This window comes from Mesoplodon densirostris, chromosome 12 (assembly GCF_025265405.1).
Source record: "Mesoplodon densirostris isolate mMesDen1 chromosome 12, mMesDen1 primary haplotype, whole genome shotgun sequence".
Taxonomy (NCBI): Eukaryota; Metazoa; Chordata; class Mammalia; order Artiodactyla; family Ziphiidae; genus Mesoplodon; species Mesoplodon densirostris.
The window spans coordinates 9,426,921-9,443,581 of record NC_082672.1 but is presented as its reverse complement, the minus strand read 5'-3'; the positions used below and the strand labels follow the sequence as shown (position 1 = coordinate 9,443,581).

The 16,661-nt window shown below is 48.1% G+C and overlaps 1 protein-coding gene across 3 annotated transcripts in view; it reads left to right on the top strand.

The window, feature by feature from the left end:
* TULP4 (TUB like protein 4) overlaps positions 1–16,661 on the top strand; it is a 238,622-nt gene that overhangs the window by 203,304 nt on the left and 18,657 nt on the right. For all 3 annotated transcript variants that reach the window (XM_060115417.1, XM_060115418.1, XM_060115419.1), the window contains 3 exons: positions 244–410; positions 9,807–10,031; positions 11,160–11,394. In XM_060115417.1, coding sequence (XP_059971400.1) covers positions 244–410; positions 9,807–10,031; positions 11,160–11,394 — 627 coding nt within the window. The remainder of the gene's footprint in view (positions 1–243; positions 411–9,806; positions 10,032–11,159; positions 11,395–16,661) is intronic.

Sequence of the window (16,661 nt, the reverse complement as noted above, 5' to 3'; positions counted from 1 at the left end):
ATGTCCTGCTTTTAGGCAAGTAGGGGGAAGGGAGAGAGCTTTTCTTCTATCTGCTTCTTCTCCATTGCCTTCAGCTCTACGTAATTCTCATGCCAATGTGACATATCTTGGGGTGCACACTCTGTTATCTTTCAAGGAAAAATAGTTCAGTCATGAATTCAGACTCTGACCAAGCCAGAGCATCTTTGCAGGAAAGCAAGGGTCCCACCCTCGTGCTGACCATTTTCCTCTTTCTGATTTCAGAGGTGGTGGCCCAGTGGTGCACGCAGGGAGACCTCCTGGCAGTCGCTGGCATGGAGCGCCCGACCCAGCTCAGCGACCTTCCCAACGGCCCTCTTCTGAAGGGTGCCATGGTCAAGTTCTACAATGTTCGCGGGGAGCACATCTTTACACTGGACACGCCTGTGCAGGTGAGGATGTGTGCCAGACAGCCGACTGTGCCTCTGGTGTGTTAGTTTGCACCCAGCCTCCGTTAAATGCTCGTGAGCTGATTCTACTCACTGTGGTTACCTTTGACAGATTTTAATCTTTTGTTGACCTGAATTAAATTATGGGGTATAGACCAGAAGAAGTAAGAGGGAAAAAGAAGTTTTTGCCTGTTAACCAAAATACACCCATTTCCATTCCCAAACGAGTGCACAGTGAGTGAGCAGAGTGAGCTGGTGTTTATCATCATTCTGAAGTAAAAATCAGAAACTTGCAGAGAAGTAAATGCTGAATTTACATTTATTTACTCTGATTTTGTTTGTTATGCCAGTAATGTACTTCTACAGTTAAACTAAATTATTGTTAAACAGAAAGTAAAAAAGCTTAAAGGTGTTTAAGAAAATGTGCACATGTGGGCCCCTTTCTACTTGTTTTTATTTCCCAGAAAGTATTAGACCGCCTCATTTCTGGTCTGGATCAGTTATGGTGGAGGCAGAATTCCACTACAGTGGAGTGGAGTGGAGTGGAGTCTGAGAGTGAGTTGACGGTTGATGGGGGTGATAATAAACTAGGGACTTATGTCCTAACCTTACCCAGCTCATCAGAGAGACAGGTATACCAGAATTGGAGAAATTTGTAATTAGGTGCAGGCATTAATTATTTAAATGTATCTTTTTTTTTGCGGTACGTGGGCCTCTCCCTGTTGTGGCCTCTCCCGTTGTGGAGCACAGGCTCCGGACGCGCAGGCTCAGCGGCCATGGCTCACGGGCCCAGCCGCTCCGCGGCATGTGGGATCCTCCCGGACCGGGGCACAAACCTGTGTCCCCTGCATCGGCAGGCGTACTCTCAACCACTGCGCCACCAGGGAAGCCCCAATGAATGTTTTTTTAATTGTAGTAAAATACACATAACATAAAATTTACTGTCTTAACCATTTTTAAGTGTATTACATTATTTTGTAACCAATCTCCAGAATTTTTTCATCTTGCAAAACCGAAACTGTCTATACCTTCTTGTTTCTATGAATTTGACTGTTCTACGTACCTCATATAAGTGGAACCATACAGTGTTTGTCTCTTTGTGTCTGGCTGACTTCCCTTAGCATAATGTCCTCGAGGTTCATCCACATCGTAGCCTGTGTCAGAATTTCATTCCTTTTTAAGGCTGAATAATATGCCATTGTATGTGTACACTACATCTTGTTTATCCATTCATCCATCAATGGATGTTTGGTTTCCTTCCAGCTTTTGGCTGTTATGAATAATGCTGCTGCGAACAGGGATATACAAATATCTCTTTGAGTTGCTGCTTTCAGTTCTTTTGGATAAATGCCCAGAAGTCGAATTGCTAGGTTATATGGTAATTCTGTGTCTGACTTTTTGAAGAGCTGCCATACTGTTTCATGGTGGCTGCACCATCTTACGTTCACACCAGCAGTGCACAAAGATTCCAGCTTCTCCACGTCCTCGCCAGCACTTGTTATTTTCTGGTTTTTTGATGATAGCCGTCCAAATGGGTATGAGGTGTTATCTCATTGTGGTTTTGATTTGTATATCCCTGAAGATTAGTTATGTTGAGCATCTTTTCCTGTACCTGTTGGCCATTTGTATATCTTCCTTGGAAAAAGGTCCATTCGAGACCCTTGCCCATTTCCTAATTGGATTGCTAGGTTTTTTTGTTGCTGAGTTGTTATAGGATTTAAATGTACCTTTTGACAGTGTAATATCTTCTGTGGGCAGATAAGCGTATTTGTTTGTTCATTTGTTCAAGCACCCAGCAAACATATTTTGAGGGGCTCCTATGCAGCTGGCCCTGAGCTCAAAGCTCTGAGTGCTAGTCCGTAGACCATGATGTGGGAGCCCTTCAAGGTAACAAGCTGAAATCAAGCCCTGGCCAGAGCAGGACAGTGTGGTTTTAAAGTGAGAGTCATCGTTGCCCAGGCGCCTCTGCAACCCCGAGAGGCAGAAGTGGTACAGGCTGCCTGAAATGAGGAATTGGAGAGATTCGTGTAGCAGAGAGACCAAAACTGGGAGGAATTCAGGGAACTGCGAAGGATGGTAGAGGAATGGGCAGCCAGGGAACCTTGGTGGGTCGCATCTGCTCTGTGACCTGAGACTGGCAGGTAATATAAAGTCGTAGTAAGGCATGTTCAGGAAGGAGTGATAAACACAGGATGGGGAGCTGTGCTTGGATAGGAAGTGCAGATTCCTGTTTTAGAAGTGAAGTAGTTCTAGGTGATGAGGCGAGCCCAGGAAGAGCTAAAGTGGAGCAGGGTTGGGGCCATTAGCATGAGGCCACGGTGTGTGGCAAAATGAACGCAGATACTGGAGTCCCTATGGAGTTGGGATTGAAGGAGAGATGACCTTGTTTTCACAGTAATTGTTACCCTACTGCCAGGGCAGTGCTTAATACCTCTGGCATGTATTACACTTTTCTATTTATTTGCCTTATTTTCTTAAAGTCAAAGACCACGGTTTGTTCATTTTTCTGACCTTCACTGTGCTTAGAATGTAGTAGAAGCTCGAGGGCCTTACCATTGCAAAAGTTCTCATCAACTATCCCATGAAATTAACATAGGTCCTGAATTTAAACCATTTGAGGCTCAGGGATAAGAGAGGGGCTTGGCTCACCTTCCTTTGGAGAAAGATATTCACACAGTGTCTCAGCATTTTAATAAATTGTTGACTCTTTTTTCACTTGAGGGTCTGTTTTAACCATTGGAAAAATCGCCTCAATAATATAAAGTTAAATAATGATGCTATTAAAAACAAGTACAATACTGATTATATGTAGCACCAACTTAACTGTTGTCTGTGATGATTCTAGAATCACATGTTGTCTGTACTATGCTATTCAAGTTGTCCAAAGGCAGGAACATTTTTATAGCAGGAAGGAAGTTAGGCAATTTATTGGGCTGTTTATAAAAAGAACTAAATGCAGTTCAGATTGGATAATTTATTTCCAGGTTAATGAGATTGTAGGTTATCGCGTACAAAGCCGTTGCCCAGCACGAACTTGCGGCAGCCTCACTTTAAAACTGATTCTCCTGAGTTACTCATAACAGCAATGCCTGTGGCCGAAGCTCCTAGAAGGAAATGCACTGTAATTTATTTTCTTTTCCTTCCTGTCGTAATTTAAAAGTCTAGAGTCGATCACACTAGGTACTATCTGTAACCGTCTACATGTAATTGCATATCTGATCCTCTGACCACAGATTTTGAGGGTTAGCACCACTGACTGAAGTTCACAGGCTTCAGTAATTCAGGTCTTTGTGTTTTTTAGTTGGTTGGAGGGTTGGGTTTTTGGGGTGGGTTGGTTGGTTTGTGTGTGTGTTTTAGCTTTATGAACTTTTTTTGCATTAAAGGCAAGTTGGTGGAGTTGCCTTATATTCTGTAAGGTTCAGGTGTTGATGTAAGATATTTGGGTAAAAAATTAAAAGAGGAAGATGGTAGGTGTGAGAACCGAAAAATCAAGTGAGAGAGCGCATTTACGGTCATAGACTTCCGTGCTCTTGAAGGAGAATTCGTTAGCAAAACTATATTTGCCTTTTTTTTGTTGAGAATTAATTGTACCTGTTCTCTCAAAGCTGCCATAGGTGTGCTTTTTCCATTGTTTGCTGTAAGGAGCTGAGAAAGTCCCTTCTGGGCTGTTTGCTTATAAAATACAAGAACGGCATGTTCTTCCAAACCGGAGATTTGGGCGACTGAATCCTGAGCTAGCTTTTATTACTGCAGCTTAGTTGGTGGCCAGATCATTGTAACTTAATATTCAAAATTGTCCACGGCTCCAGCCAACACAGTTTTACGGTGAACAGTCACCACCTTGGTCTGTTTAAAAGTGAATTCTGCTGGAAGGCTTTCCTCCTGTGTACTCGCCTGTACAAACATTAAACACCCCCTTCTACCAGGGGCTGTGAAACATTTGAAGTGCATTTCCTCTAAGACAGAGATCCCCACCTTCTTCCTAGGGGAGCTCAGAAAGAAGGGAAAGCTATTGGGAGACAGGAGACCCCTCTGACATTCCCGGGGTCTCACTCCTCATCCCGGGGCTCCATCAGCCAGCAGCTGCGTTCCCGGATGGCCTCTTTTTCTCTCTCTTGGGCCAGTGTGGCTGGTTTGACCCTTTTGTTGTCTCTTGACTCTAATCCTGCTTGAATAGCTTATCTTTAACATGGAAAGGACACCCTGCTTTTTATTCCCTTTTAAATTTTTCGAGGACTTCACGCAGCGCACTGCTGCACACAGAAACGGTGGTGTGGTGAGGAAGCTTTCAAGTCCGGCCACAAGCATCACCAACTCGCTCATCTCAGTCGGGCCTCTGCTGAAACTTCCTGCACGGAAGCTTTCTCTGCTCCCCTGTCTGACACGATCCAGTTGTTCTGTCTCTAGCCCCCCGTATCCTACTGTTGTTACCTCGTAGCATTCTTCACTAGCTGACACCATCAGCTAGTCCGTCCCTGTCACAGAGCCTGAGGCACTTCTCTCTCCCCCTCCCTCCTCGGAGCATCAGCTCCGTGAAGGCAGGGAGCTTCTTTTATTCCGTGTCAATCCCCAAACGGCCAGCATGTGTCTGGCCCACTACACACATTTGACAGGGGTTTACTTACTGACCGATTGACAGCTCAGGAGGCGAGTACGTGATCGGACGGATGCACGGCACGGATCGTGTAGCAGCAGGAGATGAGGTCGCGAGGTATTCAGCGTCTCTTCGCGTGCCGTAAGGGGTTGAAACGGGCCGTTAACCTTCCATGATGCTGTGGCAGCGGAAGTAGGGTGAGCAGACTAACCTGCTTTCCTCGTAAGTGGCTGGCGTCTGACACAGAGAGAGGGACAGCCTGACTGTCTATTGGCTGCTCCTCTCGTACCTCTCCGGCCCAGGGACACCTGGCATCGGGCCAGCAAACTCACCAAAGCACCAGGTTCCCGCCACATGGATACTTCCCGAAATGCAGCTCGTTGTCTTGCCCTTTTGCCTTAGATTTACGTGCCGAATACCTACACAAATTAAGTTCTAGCCATCGGTTCTAAAAATAGTCATTTTGTGCAATTTGAGAAAGCCATGAAGTCCACACATTTACAACTGAGTTTCTCCCTAGCAGATGGCAGCTGTTCAAAAACAAAAACATTCATCTGCGGAGGTCGCGTCTGTGTGCACCCTCGCGTGTTCCCAGGTTCGCTGGAAGAGAATGTTGGACACGGTTCTCTTCCGCTGTAGCTAATCCTGGTGGGTGGGACGTGCCTGGGGAAGATGCGCTTGGACGCGCTCTGCCGGGGGCAGTGAGCAGGGGATTCCTGTTCTACCTGCAGCGGCGGGTCCCAGGGGCCGGAGCCACTGAATCAGGACGCCCCTACCCTGTGTCTGCGGGCACGTGTGTTTACCACCACCTTGATTCCTGTCCTTTCTGAGAAAACAGCATGCTTGTACTGAGGGCTTTGCAGGCTGGATCGCCAGTAAACAGAACAGGAAGATGAGCACCAGCACGAAGTGAGACTTGTAAAAAGTAAGATGACGTGTAAAAAACTATAAAAGTATAAACAAGGTATAAAAGGATTTTGTTGTGTGTGTTAATTTTCTTATTTATTTATTTCCAGTTTTATTAAGATATATTTGATATGGACACTTTGTAAGTTTGAGGTCTACAGCGTCTGGATTTGCTATACGTATATGTGACGGTGTGATTCCTGCCGTGAAGTCGGCTCTCAGCTCCCTCATGTCACCTAATTACCATTTCTTTTCTGTGGTGAGAACATATAAGATCTTCTCTCTTAGTAACTTCTAAGTATCTGTACAGTATTGTTAACTGGAATCACCGTGCTGTGCATTGGATCCCAGGTAGTAGGACTTCCTACGGGCTTACGGGACTTACAGGGATCCTGAGAGGTCATGGCCCTACTTACTGGCCTCAGACTCAGTGGTAACTATGACAGTCAATTTCCCCATGTCAGTGATACCTCAGAATCTTCAGACAAGAGCATCAGCTTTCACTAGTTGTAAATTTTTCCTTACTTTTCTAATACAGCTTTAAGATTTATTATGGCAAAGGCACCAGTATTTATTTTGCTCCTTTATTATCTTACGTGGGGCATATGCTGTAAAAATAAATTAAATGAGTGTGATTTCCCCCTTTGCTGAAATAAATAAATCATCACTGACTTGGGCAAGTAAGTGAATGCTGTACCATACTAGACTGTACTATAAATTCCTACTGGTAGTGCTCTTGTCCTGCTCTTAGAAAAGGGGGTTTCCTGGTCACCTTGCTCCAGATAACAGGTCCTTTGAGACCCTGCGGGCATCCCTTCTCCAGGCCAATCATTCCAGGTCTTTGTTCCCGCTTCTAGTTTTCAGTCCCTTCACTCCTCCTTGCTGAGAATTCTCAGTTTTCCTCATGTCGCGATGCCGGGTGTGGAGGGCACAGCCCTTCCTCCGCCTCCTGCTGCTTCACGCTCACCCGGCAGCACTGCAGGCCCACGTGACCTGGGGGCTCTTTTCTGCCATAATGAGTTATTCCGGTCACTGTCCACTTGTGGTTTATGCAGCTCGTTTCTCCTCTTGTCTGTTTGCCTTTTCTACACATCCGTTGTTGGGTCTGTTTCTGAGTAAAATAGCCTTGACCAAGCGGATTAAGGGGAGAACTGTGGGGAGAATCTGGGTTCATGACTGTATTTGTGATTGACAGAGAGGCAGCGTGTTGTGGTAAGATGAGCATAAGCAGTGGGGGTGGGGGATGGGTGAGAATGTGCTCTCCTGTTGATCAGCTGTGAGTTACGTAGCTCTCTTAGTCTCAGTTTCCACATATGTTCACTGGGAATAATGATGCCTGTGTGGCAGAGTTGAGAGGATTAAATGAGATAGTATGGGTGCTTATTAAGATACCTTAATGCGCTACTGGAATGTAGTAAGTTTTTAAGACCTGATTGTTAATTTTTGTTAAGATGGATAGTGATTATACCAGTAATTATAACAGATAGGATTTTTATCTGTTTATAGACTTGAAAGTCTATAAAATGGTTTAATTCCTTTTTACAAAGCTATGAGATAACATACTTATCATAATGATAATCTTATGGAAGACCCTCCCAAAACATGTAATCAGCTGTTAACACAGAGGTAATTACTATGAAAAGCAAACCAGGAGGAGGGAGGGGAAGAGAGGATGAATATATGTGTTCTTGCATTGTGACCAGTGGGACATCAGGTAGATGGATTCAAAACTCATGGAAAATTGGAAGAAAGAAGTGTCTGGTATTTTTGCAGCCAGTTCCAACCAAGTCAGATTGTGCTAATTGGAAACGGTTCTTCATTATTTGAGCTGTAGGTTGTAAATATTATCTTCGGAGACTTGGGGGTTGGCAGGGCGGTTTACAGCTTTAAGATCAAGCATGATTATGCTACCAATAGAGCTTTGTCCTAAACTGCACTTATGGGGGTTGGTCATATTGAAGAAGCTCTCTTCGTATATATATATTATGTGTGGTGGTACGCGGGCCTCTCACTGTTGTGGCCTCTCCCGTTGCGGAGCACAGGCTCTGGATGCACAGGCTCAGCGGCCATGGCTCACGGGCCCAGCCGCTCCACGGCATGTGGGATCTTCCCGGACCGGGGCACGAACCCGCGTCCCCTGCATCGGCAGGTGGACTCTCAACCACTGTGGCACCAGGGAAGCCCTCTTCGTATATTTTTTATGTGTCGTCTGCCGTGTCTTCGGCAGTGATGATGTCTTGCTCTAACCTAACAGTTTCCTCTGTGGGGGTCTACCCGCTGTGAGGGATCCTTTTATAAAGAGGCCCTTCTTGGAAGTACTCTGAAGCCCCCAGACTGAGCTCCAGGCCCTATGATCCTCCTCCAGGGGACTGCGGCTGTGGTCCTACCCATCGGCTGCCCGGCCTCGCCATGATGGAAATGAAAGATAGTTATCTTCAGCCTTGCATTTTTGTTTTGAATTCGAAGCCAGAATTAGCTGACCCTGGAGGCTATTTTAAGCAAGTGTCTTCATGTGTTTCTTTTATCTTAATGCTTGTCACTAAAGTGTTGTGAAAGTTCTCTTCCTGTTTTGTATAAAAGATCTGGTATCCCCACTTCTGATCTTCGAAACCCCTCAAGGCTTCATTAAATGAGAACTCCACATCTGTCTGGATCAGAATGAACAAATTCTCTGCTGCTTCTCCATCACAACCCTCCACCTCTTTCTTTCTTCCTTGGCTGATCTTTCCTAGATGGCACCCCTGAGCTTTGGATTTTTTTTTTCCAGTGCAACCAGTTTCTAACTTGCATATTTGGATTCCAGCCTGCCTCTTCAAAGCAAATAATGGCCACAAACCCCTAGAGCAGCTGCCACAGGAACTGTGTCCCTCTCTCTCCCCTTTCCTGCCCCGTCAGCTCAAGGATGGCTGAGAATAACAGTGATAGAATATCTGTGGGTTATCGCCTGTGATGAGTCCCAGAAGCACTCTGATTTCTTTCATCTCCTTTAATCCTCACAGCCCCCTTTTTACTCATGAGAAAGTACGAGACTTGTATTATTCGCTGGGTCATGAGCTTGTGACTCAAATCCAATGTTGACCTGACTCTGAAACATTCCTTATAGGGACAAAAGGGAAGGGCCATCTGGTCTACCTCCTCCCTACCTCTGCAAGCCTTGGAAACTACCCCTGTTACATGAGGATCCAGGTAGCCAGAGCCTCAGTAAGGAATACGGGTTACTGTGTACCCCAGGCTGTTTGCATCTCCTGGCAGAGATGTCATTATATGGAGCTAAGTTAGGTTTTATGTCACCAAATTAAATGAAATAATACATGTAAAAGAACTTGGTAACACTATTCCGGTGCTTTGTGCTCCGGCCTGGGGATCTAACTACTTTTCAATGAAAATACTGACTTTTTTTTTCCTTAATTAATTCATTTTATTTTTGGCTGCGTTGGATCTTTGTTGCTGCGCGCGGGCTTTCTCTAGTTGCGGCAAGCGGGGGCTGCTCTTCGTTGCAGTGCGCGGGCTTCTCATTGTGGTGGCTTCTCTTGTTGCGGAGCACGGGCTCTGGGCGCACGGGCTCAGTAGTTGTGGCTCGCGGGTTCTAGAGCGCAGGCTCAGTAGTTGTGGAGCACGGGCTTAGTTGCTCCACGGCATGTGGGATCTTCCCAGATCAGGGCTCGAGCCTGTGTGCCCTGCATTGGCAGGTGGATTCTTAACCACTGCACCACCAGGGAAAGCCTGAAAATACCGACTTTTTATAATGTAGGATTTAATATCCTCGATTGTGCTTTTTAAAACCAACATTCTAAAAATCTGTTAGATCATTTTATTTTGCTTGACACAGAGAGCGTGATCTTTCTTTGCTTTTCACAAGAGCAAAAGTTTACACATAGTCTCCCTTTCCTTCCCGGCAGCGCCCTATCATCTCCATCTGCTGGGGACACCGGGACTCTCGGCTGCTGATGGCGTCAGGACCGGCCCTGTACGTGGTACGTGTGGAGCACCGGGTGTCCAGCCTGCAGCTGCTGTGCCAGCAGGCCATTGCCAGCGCTCTACGAGAGGACAAGGACGTCAGCAAGCTGACCCTGCCCCCCCGCCTTTGCTCCTACCTCTCCACTGCCTTCATTCCCACCATCAAGGTAAAGCCTTCCGCCTCCTCCTTCTTCACCCTGCTGCCTGCCTGCCTGCCCCGGAAGGACCGCCGGGAGGAGGGCGGAGTCAGGGAGATGGGCGAGAGGCCCAGAGCAGGACCACAGAAGTCGTGCGGCTCCCCAGAGTTCTGCCGTGGTAATCCCTGTGTGCTGTCTGTCCCTAGCGTTAGTGTCCATGGGGGACTCGCCTTGCGTGATGGATGTGAGCTTTCTTGTGGTAAAGGCAGTGTCCCGAGCCTGACTGCTGTGGCCTCTCGACGGTCAGTCCGTCCATTCAGTCCTGACTTGCGGGCAGATGCTGCCATTGTTCCCACTTGAGACAGCGGGAAACGTGTTCCTAGCAGTCAGGTAACTCGGTCCATCGATAGTTAGGAGAGTGATCAGGATTGAGCCCAGTTCAGTCCTCGGGCCTGCTTTCTCACCACTGTGCTGAGGAAGCTGACCCCGCCAGCACTCGCTGTCAGCTGTCCTTTATACGGGTTGTAACCCAGAAACTAGTCTGTTCTTGGTGGGAGTGTGTGGAACATAGCTGCCAGTTGCCGTTCAAGGGTGGGTTTCCCCCTTAGCCTCTGGACCTCTGCACCTTAGGTTCTTTTCTGTATTCTCTTTTTTTGTTTTTTATCTTTGCTTCTAAGTATCAGATTGGCTTGTTGGTTACTTTTTTTCTAAAACATCAGAGTTTTAGAACCTGTTATGATGCTTTTTTTCTAGTTGGTTTATAATCTTGGTTTTGCAATAGTGATTCTCAACCCTGGCCGCACATTGAAATCACTTGGGGGAGTTTTTAGAAAATGCACATGCCCAGGCTTATCCCCTGGAGATTCCAGTTTCATTGTCTGAGGTGGGATCCTGGCTTAGGTATTTTTTAAAAGCCCCCAGGAGATGCTTTTTTTTTCTTTGGTCATACCATGCGGCTTGTGGGATCTCAGTTCCCTGACCAGGGATTGAACCCGGGCCCCAGCAGTGAAAGCGCCGAGTCCTAACCGCTGGCATTCTGACACACAGCCAGCGCTGTGAGTCCCTGCTTCACGGCACATAGTGAACCCTTCCTGAGCTGCAGCCAGTGCAGAGTACCAGTGATGCCCACACTGTCTTCCTTCTGTGTCCTGCCTCCAGCCCCCAATTCCAGACCCCAGCAACATGCGAGACTTCGTCAGCTACCCGTCGACCGGCAGCGAGCGTCTGCACTGCACCATGAAGCGCACAGAGGACGACCCCGAGGTCGGCGGCCCCTGCTACACGCTGTACCTGGAGCACCTGGGCGGGCTTGTGCCCATCCTCAAGGGGCGGCGCATCAGCAAGTTGCGGCCCGAGTTCGTCATCATGGACCCGCGGACAGATGGCAGATCAGGTGGGGCCCCCTCCCCCAGAGGCACTGAAGCCCTGTCAGGTGTGGTTGTGGAATAGCCTTCCTGGCGAGCTGTGCGGAGGGGGAGCCTGTGGATGAAACGTGAGCCTGTCTGGGCTGGCCAGGAGCATCCCTGAAGCTGCTCCATTTCCAAAATCCCGTTAAAGTTAATGACTCTCTTAATGTGCTTTCCGATGGGTTTTTAACAGCGTTCTGTACGGCTTCCGTGTGGCCGGGCCTGTAGAGGCAGCGCGGGCTCCAGTCGGGGGGAGCTGGCCTAGGCCTTCTGGGAATGGCGGCTTCCTCTGCCGCTTACTCGTCAGGTGTTCGCACGAAGGGTGTGCTGTGGACGCCGTCGGAAAGTAGTAGTGAGGTGACGTCTCCGCCCCCCAGAGGGAACGATAGAGCTGGAGTTGTCAGACCTTCAGCCGCCCCCCAGCCTCCCGCCAGCACCTGGCTTCTGCTTCTCTCTGATCCACCATTAACTGCCTTTTAGCCGACCTCCGAGGAAAGCTGCTTGTTCACCCGTAGAGATTTTGGCACGGTGAACCACCCCTGCCTTCCAGAAACCCTCCTAGACTGGTCTTCACGACTCAGTGGTGTGTCCAGGTGCTCTCTGCGTCCTTCTCTCTGGGAGCCTCGAGGGAAGGAACCGTGTTCCTTTTGTTGGTGCCGTGTGTGCTGGCCCGGGGCCCCCACCTGGTGCCTGGCCTGGCCTGCGTGTCCCCGCCAGCAGGACCTGCCGGCCCGAAGGTGCTGCCGCCTCCCTGTGGAGTCTCGCCCGTCGCCGTGTCCCTCAGGGCCCACGGTGGTTGTCATGCCGGGGCTCCGTCTGGCCCCCGAATCCCGGGGGCCTGCGGGGAGGGAACTGAGTCATCGTGGTACACCCGGGGCCTGGCACGCACCTGACCTTGAAACGACACGAGCTGAATTGGGTTTGTTTCCGTTAGTTCATCTTTATTCTCTCCACTTCCCGTCTCCCACTCACGCTCCTGCCTATTAGACTGGGCTCTGCCCCTCATTATGTCCCCAGAGCCACAGGTCGTGGGACGACTAGAGTCATCCTAGTGTCACAGTGCAGTGGGCTTTCTCAGCCTCCTTGCCCCTGTAGTGTTTTATATCGTCAATCCACCTCTGTCTGCTTTTCTTTATTCAGTCAGCATTTGTGGCAACATTCTGCTACCAATGTTACTGTATAACATTGAAAGCAGTACAGCCGTACTTACCTTAGTCAGTTTCTTTGTCTTCAGGAGCAGGGGGAGCAATTAGAAGGCGTCGAGGCTGGTGAGGAGGTCATGGAGGCAGGAGGCAAAGTGAGGAAAACAGGCGAGCAGTGGACGTGAACTTGGAAGGAAGATGTGTTTCAGGGGCGGGAAAAAAGAGGGCTGTTGACGATGAGCGTGGCTGACGAGGGGACGTGTGAAGCAGGGTTGCGCGGCACACACGTCCCGGCTTCTCACGGGCGCTCTTGCCTCCTGGGGTCCTCCCGGGCACGTGACTTCATAGAGCCTATGCTCAGGTGACATCTTGAGGGGAACTTGAGTGCAGAGCTTGCTTCTGTTCCCCGGGTGCATGAATTCCCTGCTGAAGAACAGGACAGAAGCCGGGGGGTGGCGAGGGGAGATGTTTTATTTTTGTAGTTAAAAGAAGTTAAAAGTTGTAAAGCAAAGTGATTCAATAAGGTGTGTTTGGTGCCTACTTTGTACACGGTCCTTGAATCTCCTGCAGCTGTGAAGCAATGCCAGGGTGTCTCTGCTTTCAAGGAGTTTATAATCCCTTTTGGACGGCAAGACAACACTCGAAAAGTTCATTTAAAAAGTCAAGATTTAAATACCTTGAGACAAAAATAGAAGATGTGTCACAGGCAGAATATGACTAATTGCCAGCTGAATGGTGAATGTAAACGGGTGCAGAGGAGGAAAAGCTCCCTGACAAGGAGAAGCCAGGAGTTTCTCATCGTGAGAAGCGGATTAACTCTTTCAAACCTCCACATCGTTGTTTCTCATGTGTGGTCCATGGGCCGCCTCCCTGTAGGTCACCTGGAATACTTACTTAAATAGAGATTCCTGGGTTTGCCCCTTAGATTAACTCAGCGGGTCTGGAGGGAAGCCTCGAAATCTGCAAATTAATGGGTGTGCAGGTGATTGTTATGTTCTAAAGTTTGTGATCCACTGTTGTAGATGTTCTCCAAGCAACTTAACAGAGATGTTCCTCAAAATTACCGCGGTATGTTTTTATAATAGATAACATGAATCCCAATAATTTTTTTAGCAAAAATCCACCAGTTCTCAAAAGGAATCCTTAGAGCTTGTGATGGACTGAACTGTGTGCCCCCCAAATTCACATGTTCAAGCCCTAACCCAGTGTTACTGTATTTTGGAGACAGGGCTTTTAGGAGGTAGTTAACGCTGTCATAACGGTGGGCTCCTAATCCGATAGGATTGATAGCTTTCTAAGAGGATGAGGAGGGAGAGCTCTCTCTCTCTCTCTCTCTCTCTCTCTCTCTCTCTCTCTCTCTCGTGCGCACGCTCCCCCCCACCCCCGGCATGTGCACACACCAAGGAGAGGCCATGGGAGCACATAGTGAGAAGCTGTGGGTCTGCAAGCCAAGGACACGGCCGTGCTGGCCCCCTGACCTTGGGACTTCTCAGCCAACATTACCGCACAAGCCACTTCCCCTCCTCTCGCTCCCTTTTCCTGTACGTGTGTGGAGAACCCTGACTAATACAGACTGTAGTACTGAGGAGTGGGGTGCTGCTGGAACAGATACCCGAAGATGTGGAAGCAGCTTTGGCGCTGGGTCCTGGGTGGAGGCTGGAGGAGTTCTGAGGGACACCTTGGAAATACGGAAGTGAGGGCAAGCTCTGGTAAAGGCTGGGCAGAGTGGGGAGCCTGTTACTGGAAACCGGAGGAAAGTGACTCGTTACAAAGCGTCAGGGAGCGTGGCTGAAATGTGTGCTGGTGTTTTGTGGAAGACAGAACTCGCCAGCCGGTGAAACTGGATCTTTACCCCAGGAGATTTCTAAGTGGTTTGGAAGGAGTGGCTTGGCTCGTCCAGACTGCTTAGAATAAAACGAGAAAGGGGAAGACGAATTGAAGAAGGAATTGTTAAGTACAGAGGAACCAGAACTTGAAGATCTGGAAAATTCTCAGCTTCCCACCCAGGACGAGATGAAGGCAGGCTGTTGGACATCTTGGATTTGCCAGGATGGGATGAGAGCTGTTTGTAGGCGCATACTCTGTTCTTCAAGAGGGAGAATGACCGCAGCGGCGATTCAGAGGTCAGCAGGCCACTGCCTCGGTTTCAGCGGGCAGGACGGCCTCAGCCCAGAGCCTTGAACCCCAGCCCAGCGTACCACGGAGGTGACACAGAGCATTGAACCAGAGGGGGTTTTTCTTGAGCCTTACGATCTAATGGAATTCCCCTTACTAGGTTTTGGACTCGCTTAGGACACATCACTTTTTCTTTCTTTCCTTTTTCTCCTCCCTTTTGGAATAGGAATCCCTCTCCTGTGCCTGTCCCACAACTGTATTTTGGATGCACATAACCTGTCTGCTTTCACTGGTTCACAGCCGGAAAGGGATTTTGCCTCAGTGTGAATTGTACCTTGAGTTTCACCCACATCTGATTTAGATGATATTTACATGAGACCTTGGGCTTTAGAAGAGAGAGTGTTGATGCTGGTATGAGGTAATAAGACTTTGGGGGCTGTTGGGATGGGATGAGTGTATTTTGCATGGGAGCTTGCCATGAATCTGAGCGGGGCAGCAGGGGTGGGATGCTGTGGACTCTGGAGTTTGGGCTCTTAGGGGTAATTAAGGTTGAACGAGGCTGTTGTAAGTGTGGGCCCCTGATCCAGTGAGACTGGTGGCCTTGTAAGACGAAGGGAAAGAAGAGATATCTCTCTCTTTCTCTCCCCCCCGCCACTACATGCACACACTGAGGAAAGTCTTTGTGAGGACACAGTACAGAGGGGACCATCGGCAAGAAAGGAAGAGAGCTGTCACCGGAACCTGACCTTGCAGGCACCTTTATCTTGGACTTCCAGCCTCCCAAACTGAGAAAATAAATTTCTGTTGTTTAAGCCCATGCCCGGCGTTTTTGCCACAAACCTCTTGCCATAGACACCTTTGCTGTGAAAAATAAAATAACTGATTGACACTTTGGTTTGACAGTTTGGTTTCGGCTGGTTGAAATGCACTAGCATTTCTCCCAGTTAGCGACGTTACTGATGGCTTTATTGGGCTGACAGATGACGATGATTTGCCCTGAGAGTTGGTTTCTTGTTTTGAAACACACTACGTTGGAGGAGAAGGAAGCCGAGGGCCTCAAAGGTGCAGAGCTGAACCCATGTTTCTCGTAGAACTTTGGAACATCTATCAGCAGACATGGGACCGTATGCCGAGAACACGAACAACAGTGTAGGGGCTTTCCCAGCGCAACACAAAGCTCAGCCACAAATACGCAGCCTAGTATTTGGAAACCGGTTTCTCCCTCTTTTTTTTTTTGGCTGCACCATGCCGCATGCGGGATCTTAGTTCCCCTACCAAGGATTGAACCTGTGCCCTCTGCAGTGGAAGGGTGGATTCTTAACCACTGGACCACCAGGGAAGTCCCAACGTATCTCTGTTAATGAAGGAAGAAATTTGGCAAGAAAAAAAAAAGTGCAGTGTCAAATGAGACAAATAAACAAGCAAAAAAAAAAAAAAACTTATGAACAAAAGACCTGGAAGACAAGTGCTTAGGTACAACGTACAAAATAAAATCAGTTATTTGCACAGTGTTGCCATGAATCAATACACATCTTAAATGCATTCACATATTTTGTATTTCACAATAAAGTCTTTATAATTTTGTTACTCACTTCTCATGTTTTATTATGTCCTTTCTAATGTTCCCCTTTCATTTTTCATTATTTTTTATGGCGAAATTACACACTAGGGAGACAGCTAATAAAGTAGTTACGAATGTTTGTGCCCCCATCCAAAAAAGGATTCAGGTGTTGAAATTCTGACACCCAGTGAGATGGTATTAGGAGATGGGGCCTTTGGGAGGTGATTAGGTCATGAGGGCAGAGCCTTTATAATCATGAGATTAGTGGCTTATAAAAGAGCCTGCAGGAGGATCCCTGGCCCTTTCTGCCACGTGAGGACACGGTGAGAAGTCAGCAGTGTACAGTCCCGAAGAGGGCATGACCAGAACCCAGCCATGTTGGTGCCTTGACCTTGGACTTCCAGCCTCTAAAACTGCAAGACAGTAATTTCTGTTG